The sequence below is a fragment of the Tachyglossus aculeatus genome, chromosome 21 (assembly GCF_015852505.1).
Source record: "Tachyglossus aculeatus isolate mTacAcu1 chromosome 21, mTacAcu1.pri, whole genome shotgun sequence".
NCBI lineage: Eukaryota > Metazoa > Chordata > Mammalia > Monotremata > Tachyglossidae > Tachyglossus > Tachyglossus aculeatus.
Window position 1 is genome coordinate 59,160,660 of NC_052086.1, and position 18,523 is coordinate 59,179,182.

The following is an 18,523-nucleotide window of genomic DNA, read 5'->3' on the forward strand; positions in this document are numbered from 1 at the left end:
GGCCCACGCTATTTGGGGCCACTCCAGACTGAAAGGGGACTGAATTACACCTAAAATCAGCTTTCTCCACTCCTGAGATCAGACTGATGAGAATTCTTGGTGGGAATCTGAAAGCCACACTGACCTCTATCCCGTTTAAAATGTGCCTACTTGTCATATAACTCTATGTTACAACTTCCTCCTTTAGCAACAACTTCATCCGTGGTCCCAAGTGATGGAGTAGACATGAAGCAGCTTGGCCTAGTGGAAAGAGTATGGGCCTGGGAGTCAGAGGATCTGGGTTTGAATCCCGATTCTGCAATTTACCTACTGTGGGACCTTGGACAAGTCACTTAATTTCTCTGTGCCTCAGTTCCCTCATCAGCAAAATGGGGATTCAATACCTGGTCTCCCTCCTACTTAGACTATGAGCCCCATGTGGGACCTGGTTATGTTATATCTACCACAGAGCTTAGTACAGTGCTTGGCATATAATAATGATGGTATTTGTTAAGTGCTTACTATGTGTCAAACACTGTTCTAAGCACTGGGGTAGATACAGGCTAATCAAGTTGGACACAGTCCCTGTCCCCCATGGGGTTCAGAGTCTTAATCCCCATTTTATAGATGAGGGAACTGAGGCACAGAGAACTGAAGTGACTTGCCCAAGGTCACGAGACAAGGGATGGAGTCAGGATTAGAACCAGGTCCTTCTGACTCCCAGGCCCATGCTCTGTCCACTAGGCTATGCTGCCTTAATAAATATAATAATAATAATAATAATGGTATTTGTTAAGTGCTTACTATGTTCCAAGCACTGTTGTTAGCACTGGGGTAGATACAAATTAATCAGGTTGTCCCACCCGGGACTCACAGTCAATCCCCATTTTGCAGATGAGGTAACTGAGACACAGAGAAGTTAAGTTACTTGCCTAAAGTCACACAGCTGACAAGTGGCAGAGCCGGTATTAGAACTCATGATCTCTGACTCCCAAGCCCGTTCTCTTTCCACTAAGCCATGCTGTTTACCACAATTATATATTATATAGTGCCATTTTGAGGCCTTGTACTCATCCCTCATGTCTCAATAGTCTTACCAATGAAATTGAGATGACTCCCAAGGGACCCCTCCCCTTCCTCAACTTTAACTATCCTCCCCATCCACCTTTGCCCCCTTTCCTGCTACTTTTACTCCACTTTCAATTCAGCCCCTAAACCCTCTCATCCCCACACTTCTCTCCTTTCTCATTGTTCTTTTCAATTTCTTTCCATAAACTGGTTCCTTTCCATCCACCTTTAAACAATGAATACTGGAGTCCATTATGGGCTAGGCCAATAGTCCATCCAGCCCAACATTATCTAGGAAGGCTTTTAATAGCTACCTGCATTTAACTTAAGCTCCTCACAATGGATTTCAGGTTCTCTACTAGCTTGCCCTCTTCTCTCCACTACACCTCAGGGCATGCCTTCCATTTTGCCCAGGTGAAGTTCCTGATCATCCTCTTCACTCTACTTGCCCCACACCAGTACCACCTCCCATCTGCCTGCAATGTTCTCCCCTCTCCATTTCATAAAATCGTAACTCTCCACTCAAAATCTACTTCCATCTTGAGTCAACTCTCGATAGCCTACTCAAAACTATTCACCACATTTAATAGGTTCAGTATGTGCGTAGGTATAGAAGCAAATATACACATATTCATTTATGTTGGGTTTTGGCTGTCCTTAAATTTCAGAGGTCATGCTGCTGATGCTATTTCCAAAGCCAAACTTTTCATTATGAGAAGGACTTATGCTTGGCTTCAGCTGAACCATCTTACATCCCTGTAGCCTAGTAGCACTCGGACCGAGGCAGCTGTCAAGAGTTAGGATGAGCCAATGCCAGAAAACAGGAATCTCTATATGACCTCTTAGTAAGAGACAGCTGTTGGGCCTATGCCTGGTCTCTTGAGAAGTGAGGTATTCGCAGCCATTTGCCAAACCAAATGAGGACATCTGTAAGATTGTCCAAGGTTTTCCATCATTGCGACCGCAAGTTGGTTTTATTTCACTTCTGTGCAGTGTCAAATTTTTCAAAAAGGAAATTTAAAGGATGGGAGATTTTAAGTATTTGGAGAGTATCTGTACAGAAAAATTATCAATCAATCTTTGGCTTTACTGAACACATTGTGTATGCAGAGCACTATACTAAGGACTTAGGAGAGTATAAAACAATAGTGTTTGCAGACACCACTGCTGCCCACCGGAGCCTTCGGTCTAAAGGGGGAACAGAATTTAAAATATATTACATATAGTAGAAACAGCAGAGTATAAAGATATGTACATAAGTTCTGTGAGTGGGCATCAAAGTGCTTAAGGGGTACAGATCTAAGTGCATATAGGACACAGAGTTGGGGGGGACTGAGGGCTAGGTCTTTGAAAGTGGGGAGAGAGGTGGTCTGTCAGACATGAAAGAAAAGGGAGTTCCAGATCAGAGGGTAGACTCAAGCAACGGGTCAGTGGTGGGGTAGATGAGATCGACGTACAGAGATTAGGTTGACAGAGGAGCGCGGCTTGTAGATTGGGTAGTAGTAGGGACTTAGTGGAAAAAGCACAGGCTTGGGAGTCAGAGGTCATGGGTTCTAATCCTGGTCCCTCCACTTCTAGACTGTGAGCCCACTGTTGGGTAGGGACCGTCTCTATATGCTGCCAACTTGTACTTTCCAAGCATCTAGTACAGTGCTCTGCACACAGTAAGCGCTCAATAAATACGACTGAATGAATGAATGAACTTAGCTGTGTGACTTCGGGCAAATCACTTTTCTTAGTCCCCTGTGGGACAATCTGATTACCTTGTAACTATCCAGTGCTTAGAACAGTGCTTGGCACAAAGTAAGCACTTAACAAATACCATTATTATTATTATTATTATTATCATCATTAGAAAGGGGAGAGCTTTCAAACTGATGGCAAGAAGTTTCTGTTTGATGGGAAGTGGGTAACCAACCTCTAGAGGTTTTGAGGAGTGAGGAGATGTGGACTGAACCTTTTTTTTTTTTTTGAAAAATGATCAGGGCAGCAGACTGAAGTAAGGACTGGGGAGAACCAGAAAGCAGAGAAGTCAGTGAGAAGGCTGATGAAGTAGTCAAGACAAAATATAAGTGTTTGGATCAACATAATAGCAGTTTGGGTGGAGAGGAAGGAGTGGGTTCTGTAGGTGTTGAGAAGGTAGAACTGACTGGATTTGGTGAGGTGGTCTATGCCGGCTAAATGAGAGATGAATCTAGGATAATGCCAAGCTTACTGGCTTGTGAGATGGGGAGGATGGTGGTGTTCTCTACTGTAATGGGAAAGTCCAGGGGAGGACAGGGTTTAGGTGGGAAGATACAGAGTTTGGTTTTAGACATGTTAAGTTTGAGATGGTGGCAGGACATCCTAGTTGAGATGTTCTGGAATCAGGAGGAAATGTGAGACTGTAGAGAAGGAGATAGGTCAGGGCTGGAGAAGTAGATTTGGGAATCATCTGTATACGGATGATAGTTGAAACCACAGGAGTGAGTGAGATCTCCAAGGGAGTAAGTGTAGGTGGAGAATAGAAGGGGACCTAGAAGAGAGCCTTGAGACTTAATTCCCAGCCCCTAGCAAGAAGAGAAGCAGTGTGGCCAGTTGGAAAGAGCATGAGCCTGGGAATCAGAGGACCTGGATTTTAATACTACCTTTTCTCTTGCCTGTTATGTGACCTTGGGCAAATCACTTAACTTCTCAGTGTCTCAGTTTCCTCATCTATATAATGGGGATTCAATACCTATTCTTCCTCCCCATTATACTGTGAGTTCTGTGTGGGACAGGGACTGTGCTGATGTGATTCTTTTGAATCTAACCCAGTGTTTAGTACCGTGCTTGTCACTGCAGTTAAGTGCTTAACAAATATCAATATTATTATATTATTATTGAAGCCTAGTTCAGATCCAACTTGACTACTGCAGTCATTCTCTCATCTCAAAGCTGTGAAGCATTAGCTAAAAGGTGACCATTTCTTTATTTCCCTTTCCAGTTTCTTTTCCTCCCAAATAAACTCCTGCTTAGTTTTGTTTAAGTTGGATATGTCAAACCCTGTCTTAGAGGAGTGAAGCACCAGGCTTCCAGGGGTTTGGGAGTAACAGGTATATTGGATCTTGGCATATTTGTGCTTTCTAGAGCCACGTTATATGGAGTTTTACTGGAACCTGGCTCCAGCCTTGTCGAAGACACTTAGCTCTCTTGCCTTTCACAAATGTGACTCCTTTAGCCATGACCCCTTACCACTTCAGTGAGCTCCTACAGCAAAAAATACCCTCTAGTGCTTCTATATGACCTGGCGTCCTTCCCAAAGCCAGTTTTCTTCCTGGCCCTGTCAACTTCATCTCCCTCCTCAGCTCTTTTCAAAGATCCCTGAGATTTGCTCTCTCCCTGACTCTTCCATCTCTCCTTGGTGGGGAAGGAGGATGGACATTGGTTAGAAGCAGGTATTTCTGCTAACCAAGCAACATCCATGTTGGGTTAAGTCCATTTGATATGAGCAACAAGGAGGATTCAAACTACCCTAAGAAGTAAGGTTCAATTATCAGAGCCAAAAGACAAATGAACAGGAAAGAAAATATTGCTTAGCAACTATTCAGAAAACACCTGTAAAAGAATCGGAAAAGGAAGGCAATATTAGAGCATTCTAAAGTATCAAGAAAAAAATGTCTATTATTTTGGCAAGGTAAATCGCACAACACCCATCAGTGTTTAACTATATCATAGCAAATGGAGATCAAGGTGCTTAGCAGCACAGCATGCTTTGCTGGAGACAGCGAGAAAAATCCATGCAAATACAAGTATATCAGTTCACAGAAGGGTTGTTTCAGATTATTGGTAGGTTTCATATGTGAAAAGGCACCTGTGGCACAAAGTGAAAAGCATGAGTGAAACAGCCCAGAAAATGTACCATGAGAAATGACAGACTTAGGTGAATTCAGCACTTAGAACAGTGCTTTGCACATAGTAAGTGCTTAATAAATGCCATCATTATTATTATACAAGCAACCTACTGTGTCAACAGGAGAAATCACGCATTACCTCTATTCAGGAATATTAGGAGGGACATGTGGAAGAAGCCCTGAGACCAGCAGCACAAGAAAAGTCTTTTTGCTCTAAAATAAACCAACCCCTCCCCAGAAGGTCGACTGAACACACTAACAAAACTCAAGGAAAATATCAATGTAAAGCTAAACACAATAAAAATGCAGTCTATGAAAATTAAATCTGAATTACATTAGCACAGTAACCATTCAGAACTTCCTTTACGGACTAGCAAAGCTAATACCCACTTTGGAAACCCTTTCAAAGTGGGATGCTATGGAAATGCATGGGGCAATCTAGATCCAGTTACTAGCCAAAGTGACTTTGCAGAAGTAAAACCATGTGGTGACAACTGGATAAAGCTAATTTGGAGGTTGACAGTCAAAAGCAGCATCTGACTAAGCTTGGACAGAATCTTTAGACTGTAAGATCATTGTGGGCATGGAACGTGTCCACCAACTCTGTTAAATTGTTATACTGTACTCTCCCAAGTGCTAGGTACAGTGCTCTGCAGACAGTAAGCTCTCAATAAACACAATTGATTCTCTGCACTCAGTAAACACTCCAAAAACACCATGGACTGAGACTGTACATTTTCCAATAAACTACACTACGCTGGGAAGCAGTAGTCTCAGGTCCCAGCCTGAGTCAATTTAAAAATATCTACTCCAATCTACCTTTCTGGGATGTCATCAGGAAAAATGAGCACTTTTCAACTGAATGTTCTCTATATAAATACACAGTGCGGTCACTGATATATAATACCTTAGAGTAGTTCTTCATCCTGAATTTATAGTGAATGAAAATACTGATTTTCAATGTAGTTCCTTATTAAATTATCCCCCCAGAGATCAGATCTAGGAATAACTGTTAGGTCACGATATCTCCACACAGCTAAAGCATGTGGTGAATATTCTGTAATTACTGCTACTGCTTCTCCAACTTCCTTACTGTGCAGTTGTATTGCACTTCATGGCTCAGTGGAAAGAGCCCGGGCTTGGGAGTCAGAGGTCATGGGTTCTAATCCTAGCTCCGCCACTTGTCAGCTGGGTGACTTTGGGCAAGTCACTTAACTTCTCTGGGCCTCAGTTATCTCATCTGTAAAATGGGGATTAAGACTGTGAGCCCGATGTGGGACAACCTGATGACCTTGTATCTACCCCCGTGCTTAGAACAGTGCTTGGCATATAGCAAGCGCTTAACAAATACCAACATTATTATTATTATTATTTTCAGCCTTCTTTCATTCATTCAATCATATTTGTTGAGAACACACTGTGTGCAAAGCACTGTACTAAGCACTTGGGAAAGTACAGTATAACAACAGACACATTCCTGCCCACAGTGAGCTCACAGTACAGAGACGAGCTCATAGTCTAGTTTTCCCAACCAAAACCTTCTCCTTGGAGTTGCCAACAACAAACTGGACTAAATAGGGTATCCCATCTTTTCTGTTCACCTGCCCCCTATCTGTTGGAGAATCTAATGAGCAGTGAAATGGGCAAAAAGCAACCAAAAGCAGAGAGAACTAAAGGCATGACCTAAATCACAAACTGAAAATAAGTCCTTAATATATAATGAAAAATGACGGTATATGATTGGACTTCAACCTAGAGATTGCGTTATTGAAAAGTGCACTTGTAGCAAGAGGAAATGTATGTTTGAACCTGGTTTCCAACATAAGGAAAGGCTGATACTGAGGACTCCTATGGCACAGGGCTACTCTCTGGGGAAGTCCCTGTTTTTTGAGGAATGAGGATGGGAAACCTAAGGAATTATATCTTGCGCTTCTGTTGTACTTCCTCAGGTTTTAGCAAAGTGCATCATGTTTCCTGCGCTCTTACCGTTACTACTACTTCTAGTTCTTCAGGACTGAGAAGCAGCATGGTAGAGTGGAAAGAGCAAGGGTCTGGGAGTCTGAGGCCCTGAGTTCTAATCCCAGCTCCACTACTTACCTTCTGTATGACCTTGGGCAAGTCACTTTGTTTCTCTGTGCCTCAGTTCCCTCGTCTGCAAAATAGAGATTCAATACCTGTTCTCCTCTCTACTTAGACTGTAAGCCCCATGTAGGCTCTATCTTGCATCTACCCCAGGGCTTAGTACAGTGCTTAGCAAATAGTAAGCACTTAAAAAATGGTATTTGTTTAGCACTTACTTTGTGCCAAGTGCTGTACTAAGCACTAAGGTGGATTCAATCAAATTGGGTTGGACACAGTCCCTGCCCCACAGAGGTTCACAGTCTCAATCCCCATTTTACAGGTGAGGTAATTGAGGCACAAAGAAGTGAAGTGATTTGCCCAAGGTCACACAGCAGACATGTGGTGAAGCTGGGATAGAACCCATGACCTTCTGACTCTCAGGCCTGTGCTCTATCCACTATGCCATGGCAATGATTAACTATTTTAATTAAGACTTCCTTACATTTCCCTATCTTTATTCTCACTCTCTCTTTTACATTTGAGGCCTTGGTGACTCTTCCCCTGGTCCCTCTCCTTGGGTCCACTGCTCCATTTCATCTTTTCTTAACCAAGAGTCAGTTTATAACTAGAAGACCTGCAAGGACAGCAATGCCACATCAATTGTCCTGGGTCAGCAGGCTAAGTCAAAGGTTAGGACTTTAAAAGAACAAAAAGAAACTGGATCATCTTTCAGGATGGCAATTTTTACTCTACTTACTGTTCTCTGACAGTTCCACAATGTAATAAAGAAGAGGACTGTTTCCATCGAAGGGTCGCACCCAGGAGAGAATCACAGTGCGACTGTGTGAAGAATTCAGGCTGGCCACAAGGTTTTGAGGTGAATGAGGCAGTTCACTTGTGAAATAAATGAAAGGAAGAAAATGGGAAAAACCCCACATCAGAATCAATGAATTTTTCTTTTCTCAAAAAATTTATACCCTCTAAGCTTAGATTTGGAAATGAACTCAGCATTCTGCAAAAGCCTCTAAAATGCCCCCCCTCCAATCTATATATAGCTTTTTGTTCTTCTAAAATTATAATTTATATTCAAATTCCAAAGTTTGACACAAATTGCTAGTGTCACTGTTTCTTAATGCCAGAAAAAGCCAATTTTCCAACAATATTCTTTAACGAAGACAAATTAGTCAATAACTTTATTTTTTTATTACTAGGTACTGGAAATGAAACAGTAAAACCCTTGGTGAAATGATTTCACAGAGATTTTTTCATACTCAGGTAAGAATAAGATTCTGACACTAACCATATAGAATTACTAATCAAGATTACAATATGTATTCCTAGGCAACAGAATGACTTGACTTATTGACAAATGTGGTGCTATGTTGTGTGGGGTAATTCTTTTCTCTTAGATAAAGGGAGGTTATTCTGGAACATGTATGTAGAGAATATAGTGAAAATACTTGCTGGAGCCCAGTGGGAGTGGGAAACGACAAATCCAAACTGTTATAAAACTGGAATGCAATTAAAATTTGTAATCTTTTGGAATATTTGTTACTTCTGGATATATATAATGCTTCCTCTGGATTTTTAATGGTTTGAAACCCAAATCACATAGGACCATCAAATCTCTAAAATCATAGTCAGGGCATAAGCTACTTTCTTAACCTTTATTTTTCATAAATCTGGGCCTTGCTCATTATTATGTTCATTGTTCTGGATTGATGCCCTTTTATACTATGGTTCCTAAGCAGTGCCAGTGAAAAGAGGACAACCTCCTCAACTAATAATAACCCAGTTTTTTATACTTTCTCAGACAATAGTTACAGTTGACCCACCTCAGTCTGAACAAAAACCATAATTACACTTATTACTTAATCTTTTAAATGTGCTCATTACTTTCTGAAATTTATTAAGCTACTTCAGGATTTGGGCTATCAAGCACAAAAATCTTCAACCCACATGCACACACTTTTTAAACAAATGATTACAATACACACTGTAAAAAATTACTTCAATATAAATCATAGTTCAAATCCACAATGTCTTGGGTTCCCTTTTATTGTAAAAGAGTCTTCTCGATTAATTTCTAACACTCTATTCGCTATTTCTAATGCACTATTCCTCAGTGAAACCTTGACTCTTTTCATTCTACCTTTTATTTTGATGAATGTCTAAGCCTACTAGATTGTAAACTCCTGGAGGGCAGGGATCATGTCTACTAATTCATTTCATTCATTCATTCAATCGTATTTATTGAGCACTTACTGTGTGCAGAGCACTGTACTAAGCGCTTGGGAAGTACAAGTTGGCAACATATAGAAACAGTCCCTACCCAACAACGGGCTCACAGTCTAGAAGGGGGAGACAGACAACAAAAAAAAAACATGTGGACAGGTTTCAGGTCAACAGAATAAATAAAAATAAAGCTAGATGCACATTACTAACAAAATAAAATAATAAATATGTACAAGTAAAATAAATAGAATAATAAATCTGTACAAACATATATACAGGTGCTGTGGGGAGGGGAAGGAGGTAGGGCGGGGGGGATGGGGAGGAGGAGAGCAAAAAAGGGTGCTCAGTCTGGGAAGGCCTCCTGGAGGAGGTGAGCTCTCAGTAGGGCTTTGAAGGGAGGAAGAGAGCTAGCTTGGCGGATGTGCGGAGAGAGGGCATTCCAGGCCAGGGGAAGGACATGGGCTGGGGGTCGACGGCGGGGCAGGTGAGAACGAGATACAGTGAGGAGGTTCCTGGCAGAGGAGCGGAGGGTGCGGGGTGGGCTGTAGAAGGAGAGAAGGAAGGTGAGGTAGGAGGGGGCGAGGTGATGGAGAGCCTTGAAGCCTAGAGTGAGGAGTTTTTGCCTGATGCATAGGTTGACTGGCAACCCTGGAGACTTCTGAGGAGGGCAGTAACATGCCCAGGGCGTTTCTGCACAAAGATGATCTGGGCAGCAGCATGACGTATAGACTGAAGTGGAGAGATACAAGAGGATGGGAGATCAGAGAGGAGGCTGATGCAGTAATCCAGTTGGGATAGGATGAGAGACTGAACCAGCAAGGTAGTGGTTTGGATGGACTGGAGACTTTTGAGGAGGGGAGTAACATGCCCAGAGCGTTTCTGCACAAAGATGATCCAGGCAGCAGCGTGAAGTATAGACTGAAGTGGAGAGATACAGGAGGATGGGAGATCAGAGAGGAGGATGATGCAGTAATCCAGTTGGGATAGGATGAGAGATTGAACCAGCAAGGTAGCAGTTTGGATAGAGTGGTTGGAGTGGATGGAGTGGATGGATGGATGGAGCGGAGTGGATGGATGGTTTGGACTAGTTCTACTGTACAGGGCATGGTACAGTGCTCTTCATGGTTCAGAGGTTATTCATTCATTCACTCAATCATATTTATTGAGCGCTTACTGTGTGCAGAGCACTGTACTAAGCACTTGGGAAGTACGATTCAGCAACGGAGACAATCCCTGCCCACAATGGGCTCACAGTCTAGAAGTGGGGGAGACAGATATCAAAACAAGTAAATTGAATCCAACAGGAGGTCAGGTCATGATACAAATCCTCAAGCTACTATTTCTCCTGCATTCTCTTTTCAGAAATGAATCTACCAAAAAACTCGTTTAAGACTGGCCCAAACTGGAAAAAGAACAAACTGATTTCAGTAACAGCTGAGCCTCAAGAAACCTAAGCCCTCAAATTTATCGGCCTGGAAACCCGATAAACCCAACTGATGGAGCACTTCCCATACATTGTTCAACTCTGTAGTGTCATAAAAACTTATCTGTAAGAGTCACTTGGGGAAAATATAAGGGGTACCAATCAGTAGGCTCTGGCACAGAGTGGGAGATATTTTCAGTTCCTGAGACATAGTGGATAGCTTTTACTTGATATTAATTTCAAGTTTTTTCCTATGTGAAGGCTACTGAGGAAATAGGCAATACCTTACTTACAAATAGAAAGTCTTCATATGGAAGATGGAGTCCAAAGACAAGAACAATAATTGACCCACTTAGAATTTAGTTTTTAGAGTCAAAGCAGATGATCTCTAAAATAGATGAAATAGTAATCTAACTAAACAAAAAATTATATTAGAAAATAGCTCCAGAGAGAATCTGATGGGGTTGAGAATGATTTATGATTATTTTACCTCCATCATAAATATTTCTGTTAATATACAGACATCTGGATACCTGATAGAAGAATTCCTTCAATTATGGCTTCAAGGTTGTGCAGAAATGGAGAGATTTTGATTACAAATAGGTAGAAATAGTCTATTTTAGCTTCTGGGATGTTGAGGAAGGGAAGGTGAGTTTACAGCATTTTCCAAGATTAAATTAGTAAGTCGAAGTCCTTTGGCAGAGGCCTTCATATCCTTCATTATCATCATCATCATCATCAACAATGGTAGTACTTATTGAGCACTTTCCTGTACGCAGAGCACTGTTCTAAGTGCTTGGGAGAGTATAATACAACAGACTTAGTAGACACAATTCCTACCCACAAACAACCAGTTTACAGTCTAGAGGGGATGGTATCCTTGGCTCTTTTTCCTTTAGCCTCCTAACTCTGCATAAGTTTTAAGGCATGATCTCCATGAACTGTTAGAGACTTGGGTAAGACTTTTTATTATATTCCAAAGAGCTGCGGGGTGTTGATGTTTTTGTTACAAGTAGTTTTTAATCTGAGTTACTTTCCTAAGAAACAGTTTTGATGGTGCTCCTTGCTACAGCCACACTCCTGATGGCTATCTGACAGAAACTGTTTTGGAGAAGTACCAATTCATTGGTCACATCACTATCCGTGGCTGGGATTTCTCCATCAACATTGTCATCATTATCTCCAGTATTTACTGTGTGCAGACCTCTGTTCTAGGCACATGGAAGCATTCAATGAAAGTTGAAGACAGAATCCCTGCCCTCGAGAAGCTGACAATCTAATGGGAGAGATAGGCAGACACAGGATATAGATAAAATGGGAATAAAGGGAAAACAGATACAACTGGAAAAAAACAAACATAAGCAAAAACTGAATAAGTGACATATTTAAACCAAGGCACACGTAAGGACTAAGGAGGTGGGGATTAGTTGATTTGGCCCCAATCCAGACTATCACAGTCTCCCTGAAGATAGAAGAGAATAGGAGAGCCACCCTTTTCACGGACAAAATTAACTTTGTCTCGAACACTAGAATGATCTCTCAAATGTGCCTTCCATCAGTGAGGGCGAGGCATTTAAAAGCACGGAGAACCACTTAAAACATGAGGCTGTGGCCTTAAATCCAATTTTTAATGTTACTACTGCAGTCAAAGCCAAGAAAAATAGTTAAGTTCCTGGATGTGAAGGTCTTCCCAAAGAAATCTACAAGCCGACCAGAGCTCTGATCCTCAGACTTCTGCACAAGCCGGGGTGGATGGTAGTTCAGTCCTGTTACTATTCTATGCTATCATGTTTGGAGGCGGCAATGAGAGACCTCCAACAGTAACATGGAAACTAGACTTAGTATATGCTTCCCATCCATTAAGAAACTCTTCAGGCTACAAGTATCGTTAAAAGTCTTTCAGACAGTCATTGAAGAACTGCTGAATGCTGGAAACACTGCTCTTGAGGCATATACACAAAGTGACATGTGTGGGATAAGAATTACTTAGCAGAATTGGCTCAGAGCTATGGCTTGACAGGGAGCCAGAAGAAAACCCAGGTTTCACCCTAGCCTCCACAGCCAAGGTACATAGCACTTAATGCTGTCAACGAATTTGGTTACTTAGTACACTCTCCAACAATGCTAAGACAAATAGAAAACAGAATGAGATTGGTAGGTTGGTGACAAACTTCATACTAAACCACTTGTATACTGTCTTCTTGGACTACACCCCAGCTTGAAAATTTCATTTCATTCAGCTAACCTACTAAGTATGTCTTGCTCTCATCTCTCCTACCACTGACCTCTTGATCAAGATGGACTGGAGCTCTCCACAACTCCAAAACCCTTGACATCTTATCTCCTCTGGGAGGTCTTTCCTGATTAATTTCTAATCTTCCAAGTGTATATATATCCCTTACTGAAGCACTGACTTGTGCAGATAACTCCTTTCCCTTTTTTCCCTTAACTGTAATTTATTTTAGTGGCTGTTTCCCCGACTACACTGTAAACTCCCGGAGGGCAGGGATCATGTCTAGTAATTCTACTGTACTCTCCCAAGTGCTTAGTCCAGTGTTCTGTTCACAACAGGCACTCAAATAAATTTAATTGATTGATGAGTATATTTACCCTAAACTTGGGAAGATTCCTACTCCTAATCAATACAATCACCCTCGGCTTCAAGGCTCTCCATCACCTCGCCCCCTCCTACCTCACCTCCCTTCTCTCCTTCTACTGCCCACCCCGCACCCTCCGCTCCTCTGCCGCTAATCTCCTCACTGTGCCTTGTTCTCGCCTGTCCCACCATCGACCCCTGGCCCACGTCATCCCCCGGGCCTGGAGTGCCCTCCCTCTGCCCATCCACCAAGCTAGCTCTCTTCCTCCCTTCAAGGCCCTATTGAGAGCTCACCTTCTCCAGGAGGCCTTCCCAGACTGATCCCCTTCCTTCCTCTCCCCCTCATCCCCCTCTCCATCCCCCCATCTTACCTCCTTCCTCCCCACAGCACCTGTATATATGTATATATGTTTGTACATATTTATTACTCTATTTATTTTACTTGTACATATCTATTCTATTCATTTTATTTTGTTAGTATGTTTGGTTTTGTTCTCTGTCTCCCCCTTTTAGACTGTGAGCCCACTGTTGGGTAGGGACTGTCTCTATATGTTGCCAACTTGTACTTCCCAAGCGCTTAGTACAGTGTTCTGCACACAGTAAGCACTCAATAAATACGACTGATTGGTTGATTGATTGACAATGCATGAATACATACTTTGTGTTTGCCCAAGGTGCTGCGAAAACATAATAAGTGATAAAGAAAGAGTCCTATTCTCCCTCCTACTCCCTATAGGAGAACAGGTTGTAGTATTCAAGCAGAGACTCAATCATATCCTCTATGCACTTAGGTGAGAATGAGAGCATAGTATCTCCTTTGGTGTATAAAGAACAAGAATATTATGTAGCATTTCTTCTACCCAACAATTACACAGTCTGAAGTCTAGGCCACTTGGTTAAGGAGCAAAACTGGGTTCTGATGGGACCATGGAGTTTGATTTTTGAAATTCTGCTAGGAGTACATCTTTGCTCCCCTTAAGACCCCTTCAACAAGAACCACAGATAGGCATGCCTGAGAGATGAATTGTGGGTGGCTGAGCCTAGAGTCAAACCCCAAATCCAGCAGAGATTATGAAAGGGTTATGGGCTGAGAGAAAATGGCTTGACTCCCTGCAACTTTGCTGATGCACTGTGCAGGTCTCTGGAGCTGCAAGGAGAGAATTCAGAGCGAGGATAATTTTCTAATGGCAAAATTATAAGCATTAATACAGATGTTAAGTAGATCACAAAGGAAGTTTAATGAACAGTTGCAATACTCACATTACTTCCAGTCGGGCCATTTTGGAATCATTTCCTCCTAAAGAAACAATTTCACAGGTATAATCTCCAATGTCACCAGACCACGTCTGGCTAATGAGAAGGGAACCATCTTTGCCTATCGTGAGCCTCGAACTGCCGGCTGATTTGATTATGATGCCATCCTTCTTCCAAAAGTATCTGGGGGTCAAAATGATTCAAAATATGAATAGCATCCAAAGATGGGTAAAAAAGAATTACAGTTACAAAATCACACAGAACCGGGAATTCAAAAACTTCCAAAATATCACATCAGATCTTATTATTCCCCAGATCCACAACCAGAGAGCTTTTTTTTAATGGCATTTATTAAGCACTTACTATGTACAAAGCACTGTTCTAAGCACTGGGGAGGTTAAAAGGTGATCAGGTTGTCACACAGGGGGCTTACAGTCTTAATCCCCATTTTACAGATGAGGTAACTGAGGCACAGAGAAGTTAAGTGAATTGCCCAAAGTCACACAGCTGACAATTGGTGGAGTCTGGATTTGAACTCATGACCTCTGACTCCAAAGCCTGTGCTCTTTCCACTGACCCACACTGCTTCTCCAGCCAGAATCTACCTACAGTTGTTGAAACAGCCCACCTATTCCATATTAAAATGAAATTTCATTGGCTCTTTTATGCTAGCTGCCAGGAAGATTCCTTAAGTACAAACAAATGCACAAGTTCCTAGAGGCTTTCGTCAATCTACATGCAAGCACCCGGAACACTGCTCGAAGATGGTTTGCATCTGAGTAGAGTCAAACCTAAACGCTGTGAAGAGTTTGGAAAAATGGCAAAAAAATACCTTGCCCAGATGCTGAGTTCAATCTCCTATCTTAATCTTTTATATATATATATATGTATATATATATATATATATATAGTAAATCCCAAATAAGGTCAAAAACCCCCACATTCCCTCTTCTTTGAATCTTTTTCTTTGAAAAAAGAAATCTGCTAAGGTCCTCTCCCTAGAGCCAATTGAAGGCAAAGGTGATTTTGAGATGACATGATTATTCATTGCCATATGGAATGAAAAGTGTTGTCTTTACTTGTAGGCATAAATTAGTTTGATTTCAAAATATTACCCTTACTACTTCAAGGTGCCTGAAAAATTTTTCAAAACTATTTACCCTGTTACACCCAGACACAGACATAATGGGTTGATTCTCCCAGTAAGAAATGAATAAGCTGCTCTCTTGAGGAAAGAATGGTCTTTACCAATCCACTGAATAAATCAGCTAATCCACAGCAGCTAATCAGCTAATCCACAACAAAAAGTGTCCTAATAGTCAGAAAGAGTTAATGCCCCTGCCACAAATGAAGAACTTATTCCATTCTCATTACTATAATCAGGTTGAATGTGTTTAAATCACATGCAAATCTAGTTAAAATAAACCCAAGAAAAGCAAGGAGAACTAGCTATATGTTTCACTGGAAAGAGAATAGAGCAAGTTAAATGTCCTTACTACAGCTTTGTCCCCTAGTTGACAACTTTAAAAAACAGTTCAGTCCTTCTCTTTTTGTCATGCATTTCTCCAATGTATCCTCTCAGCATTTTCAAGGTAATTATCAGCTCTCACTTTCCCCCAGGCCCCCGACTTCCATGTTTGGCAGATCTTTAAACTTTAATTAAATTTGGTCTGAGTGCGAATTTTTAATCCTGGAAAAGCCTCCAGATAGCACAGACAGATGGAAGCTCTCTATTTGTTCACTAGTAAACGGAATATGATGATCAGCTTTCCCTATTCCTAACCAGGAAGAATTACCTGTAGACAGGAAAGAATAGCTTCATTTTCATAGCCCAGCCATACTTGATGCTTCTGCCAGTATTGCAAATTGCTACTCACCCAAATGCCCAGAACAAGTAATGGTTTATTCTCAGTCATTTGGAAAGACTATTGATTTACTTTATCTTATTCCTAGAATACCTCAGAGGGAAGGGCAAAGTGGGAAGGGATTTTAGTGGGAAGGTGCTTTTTGGAGTTTATTTTCAAGGCTCTGCCTAATTATCATCAGCACCTGTGATGATAGTATTTTATTTCTGAAAACTCCCCCTGAAGAACCGCTTCCGGCATTGTGTTACTTCATCTTTAGCATCACATTTTAAGACACTGCTAAGAGTTTTTCTGAAGAAGTACACAAGAATGGAATTCCATGTTACCATTGTTAATTGTGAGGAGGTAATAACTGTATCTGTTCTGGACTAAAGCAAAACTTACTTTAATAAGTGTAGTACTTGTTAGGCACTTACTCTATGCCAGGCCCTGTACAAAGAACTGATTTCAAGATAATCAGATAATTCCCCCCCGGCTCATGCCCACAGTAATAATAATAATAATAATATAATGGGCTAGAAGACTACCTTCCCATTAGTCTCTTCCACTGGTGTGTAAACTCCTCCACTAGACTGTAAATTCCTTGAGGGGAGGGATTGTGTCTTCCAGCATAATGTATTGTACCATCCCAAGTGCTTAGCACAGTGCTCTGAACACAGTAAGAGCTCAGTAAATGCAAATGATTGATTCCAGTTTCTTCTCTTTAGAAAGAGAAGGAGCTTGGCTCAATGGAAAGAGCATGGGCTTGGGAGTCAGAGGTCATGGGTTCAAATCCTGGCTCTGCCAATTGTCAGCTATGTGACTTTGGGCAAGTCACTTGACTTCTCTGTGCCTCAGTTACCTCATCTGTAAAAGGGGGATTAAGACTGTGAGCCCACATGGGACAACCTGATCACCTTGTATCCTGCCCAGTGCTTAGAACAGTGCTTTGCACATAGTAAGCACTTAACAAATGCCGTTATTATTATTATTATTAGAAAAGAAACAGGTTTCTCTAAAGATGCTTTATGTCCACAGATGTGCTAACCTTTCTGATACCACCGCGTTTGTTGTATTGTATTGCTATAGTGTATTGTAGCTGTAGTGTATTGTACTACACTTTTCTGTCCTGAAGGTTAACATCATTCCCTTTTTCCACTTCCCCTAGGTCATAGTGACAGGAAAAAGAAAGGAAAAAATCCAATAACGAAGAGTCCTAGTTCCACTACCCTGCAACCGAACCAGCAGAGCTGGACACATACAGAAAAGCCAAAAAATGAATATATTTAAATTGGCCATAAGAACAGTTAAGAGGAGTTGTCATTGAGAAGGGTGCTCGTGACTTCAGAGAAGGGAGGCTCCTAATAAAAATAATAATAATTGTGGTATTAAGTGCTTACTCTCTGCTAAGCACTGTTCTAAGCACTGGGTAGATACAAAGGTAATCAGATTGGACACAGTCTGTCACACATGGGGCTCACAGTATTAATCCTTATTTTACAGATGATGTAACTGGGGCACAGAGAAGTGAAGTGACTTGTACAAAGTCACACTGCAGACATGTGACAGAGCAGGGGTTAGAACCCATGTCCTTTGATTCCCAGGCCTGTGCTCCTTCCACTAGACCATTCCACTAGACTCCTCCTAATTGGTTCCTCAGCAGTAAGGAAGAGTGTAAGACAAAGGTCAAGTACAGTGCTCTGTACCCAGCGGGGACTCAAGAAATATCTCTGATTGATTGGTATGTTAATTAAGAATTGACAGAAAGTGTCAGCAGAGCAAATATCTACATTAACAAATGCTCTCACCACTTATTTTTTTTCCAACAGAGCTACCCTGTCCCCAGTCACTAACCAACCAGTCATCTGAGGCCCTCCAACTCTGTCTGACCCACAGTCCAGATCAAAGCTGAGGTCATTCTAACCTTGACAATCCCAATCCCAGCCTGAAACCAGTTCCAGCCTCCAGCAAGTCTCCAACTACAATCAATGGTATTTTCTGAGTGCTTACTGGGTGTAGAGCACTGTACATGTAGTACAATACAGTTGGTAGTAGACATGATCCCTGACCACAAGGAGTTTACAGTCTATAGACCTGGAGGTAAGCCTGGCACAAAGTGGAAGTTCATTCATTCATTCATTCATTCAATTCAATCATTTATTAAGGGCTGACTGTGTGCAGAGCACTGTAC

At 41.6% G+C, this 18,523-nt stretch overlaps 1 protein-coding gene across 1 annotated transcript in view; it reads right to left on the minus strand.

The window, feature by feature from the left end:
- Positions 1–18,523, minus strand: part of SDK1 (sidekick cell adhesion molecule 1) — a 246,586-nt gene that overhangs the window by 218,940 nt on the left and 9,123 nt on the right. Inside the window, exons 5-6 of the mRNA XM_038762450.1 lie at positions 14,495–14,671; positions 7,738–7,874 (exon numbers count right to left, since the gene is read on the minus strand). Coding sequence (XP_038618378.1) covers positions 7,738–7,874; positions 14,495–14,671 — 314 coding nt within the window. The remainder of the gene's footprint in view (positions 1–7,737; positions 7,875–14,494; positions 14,672–18,523) is intronic.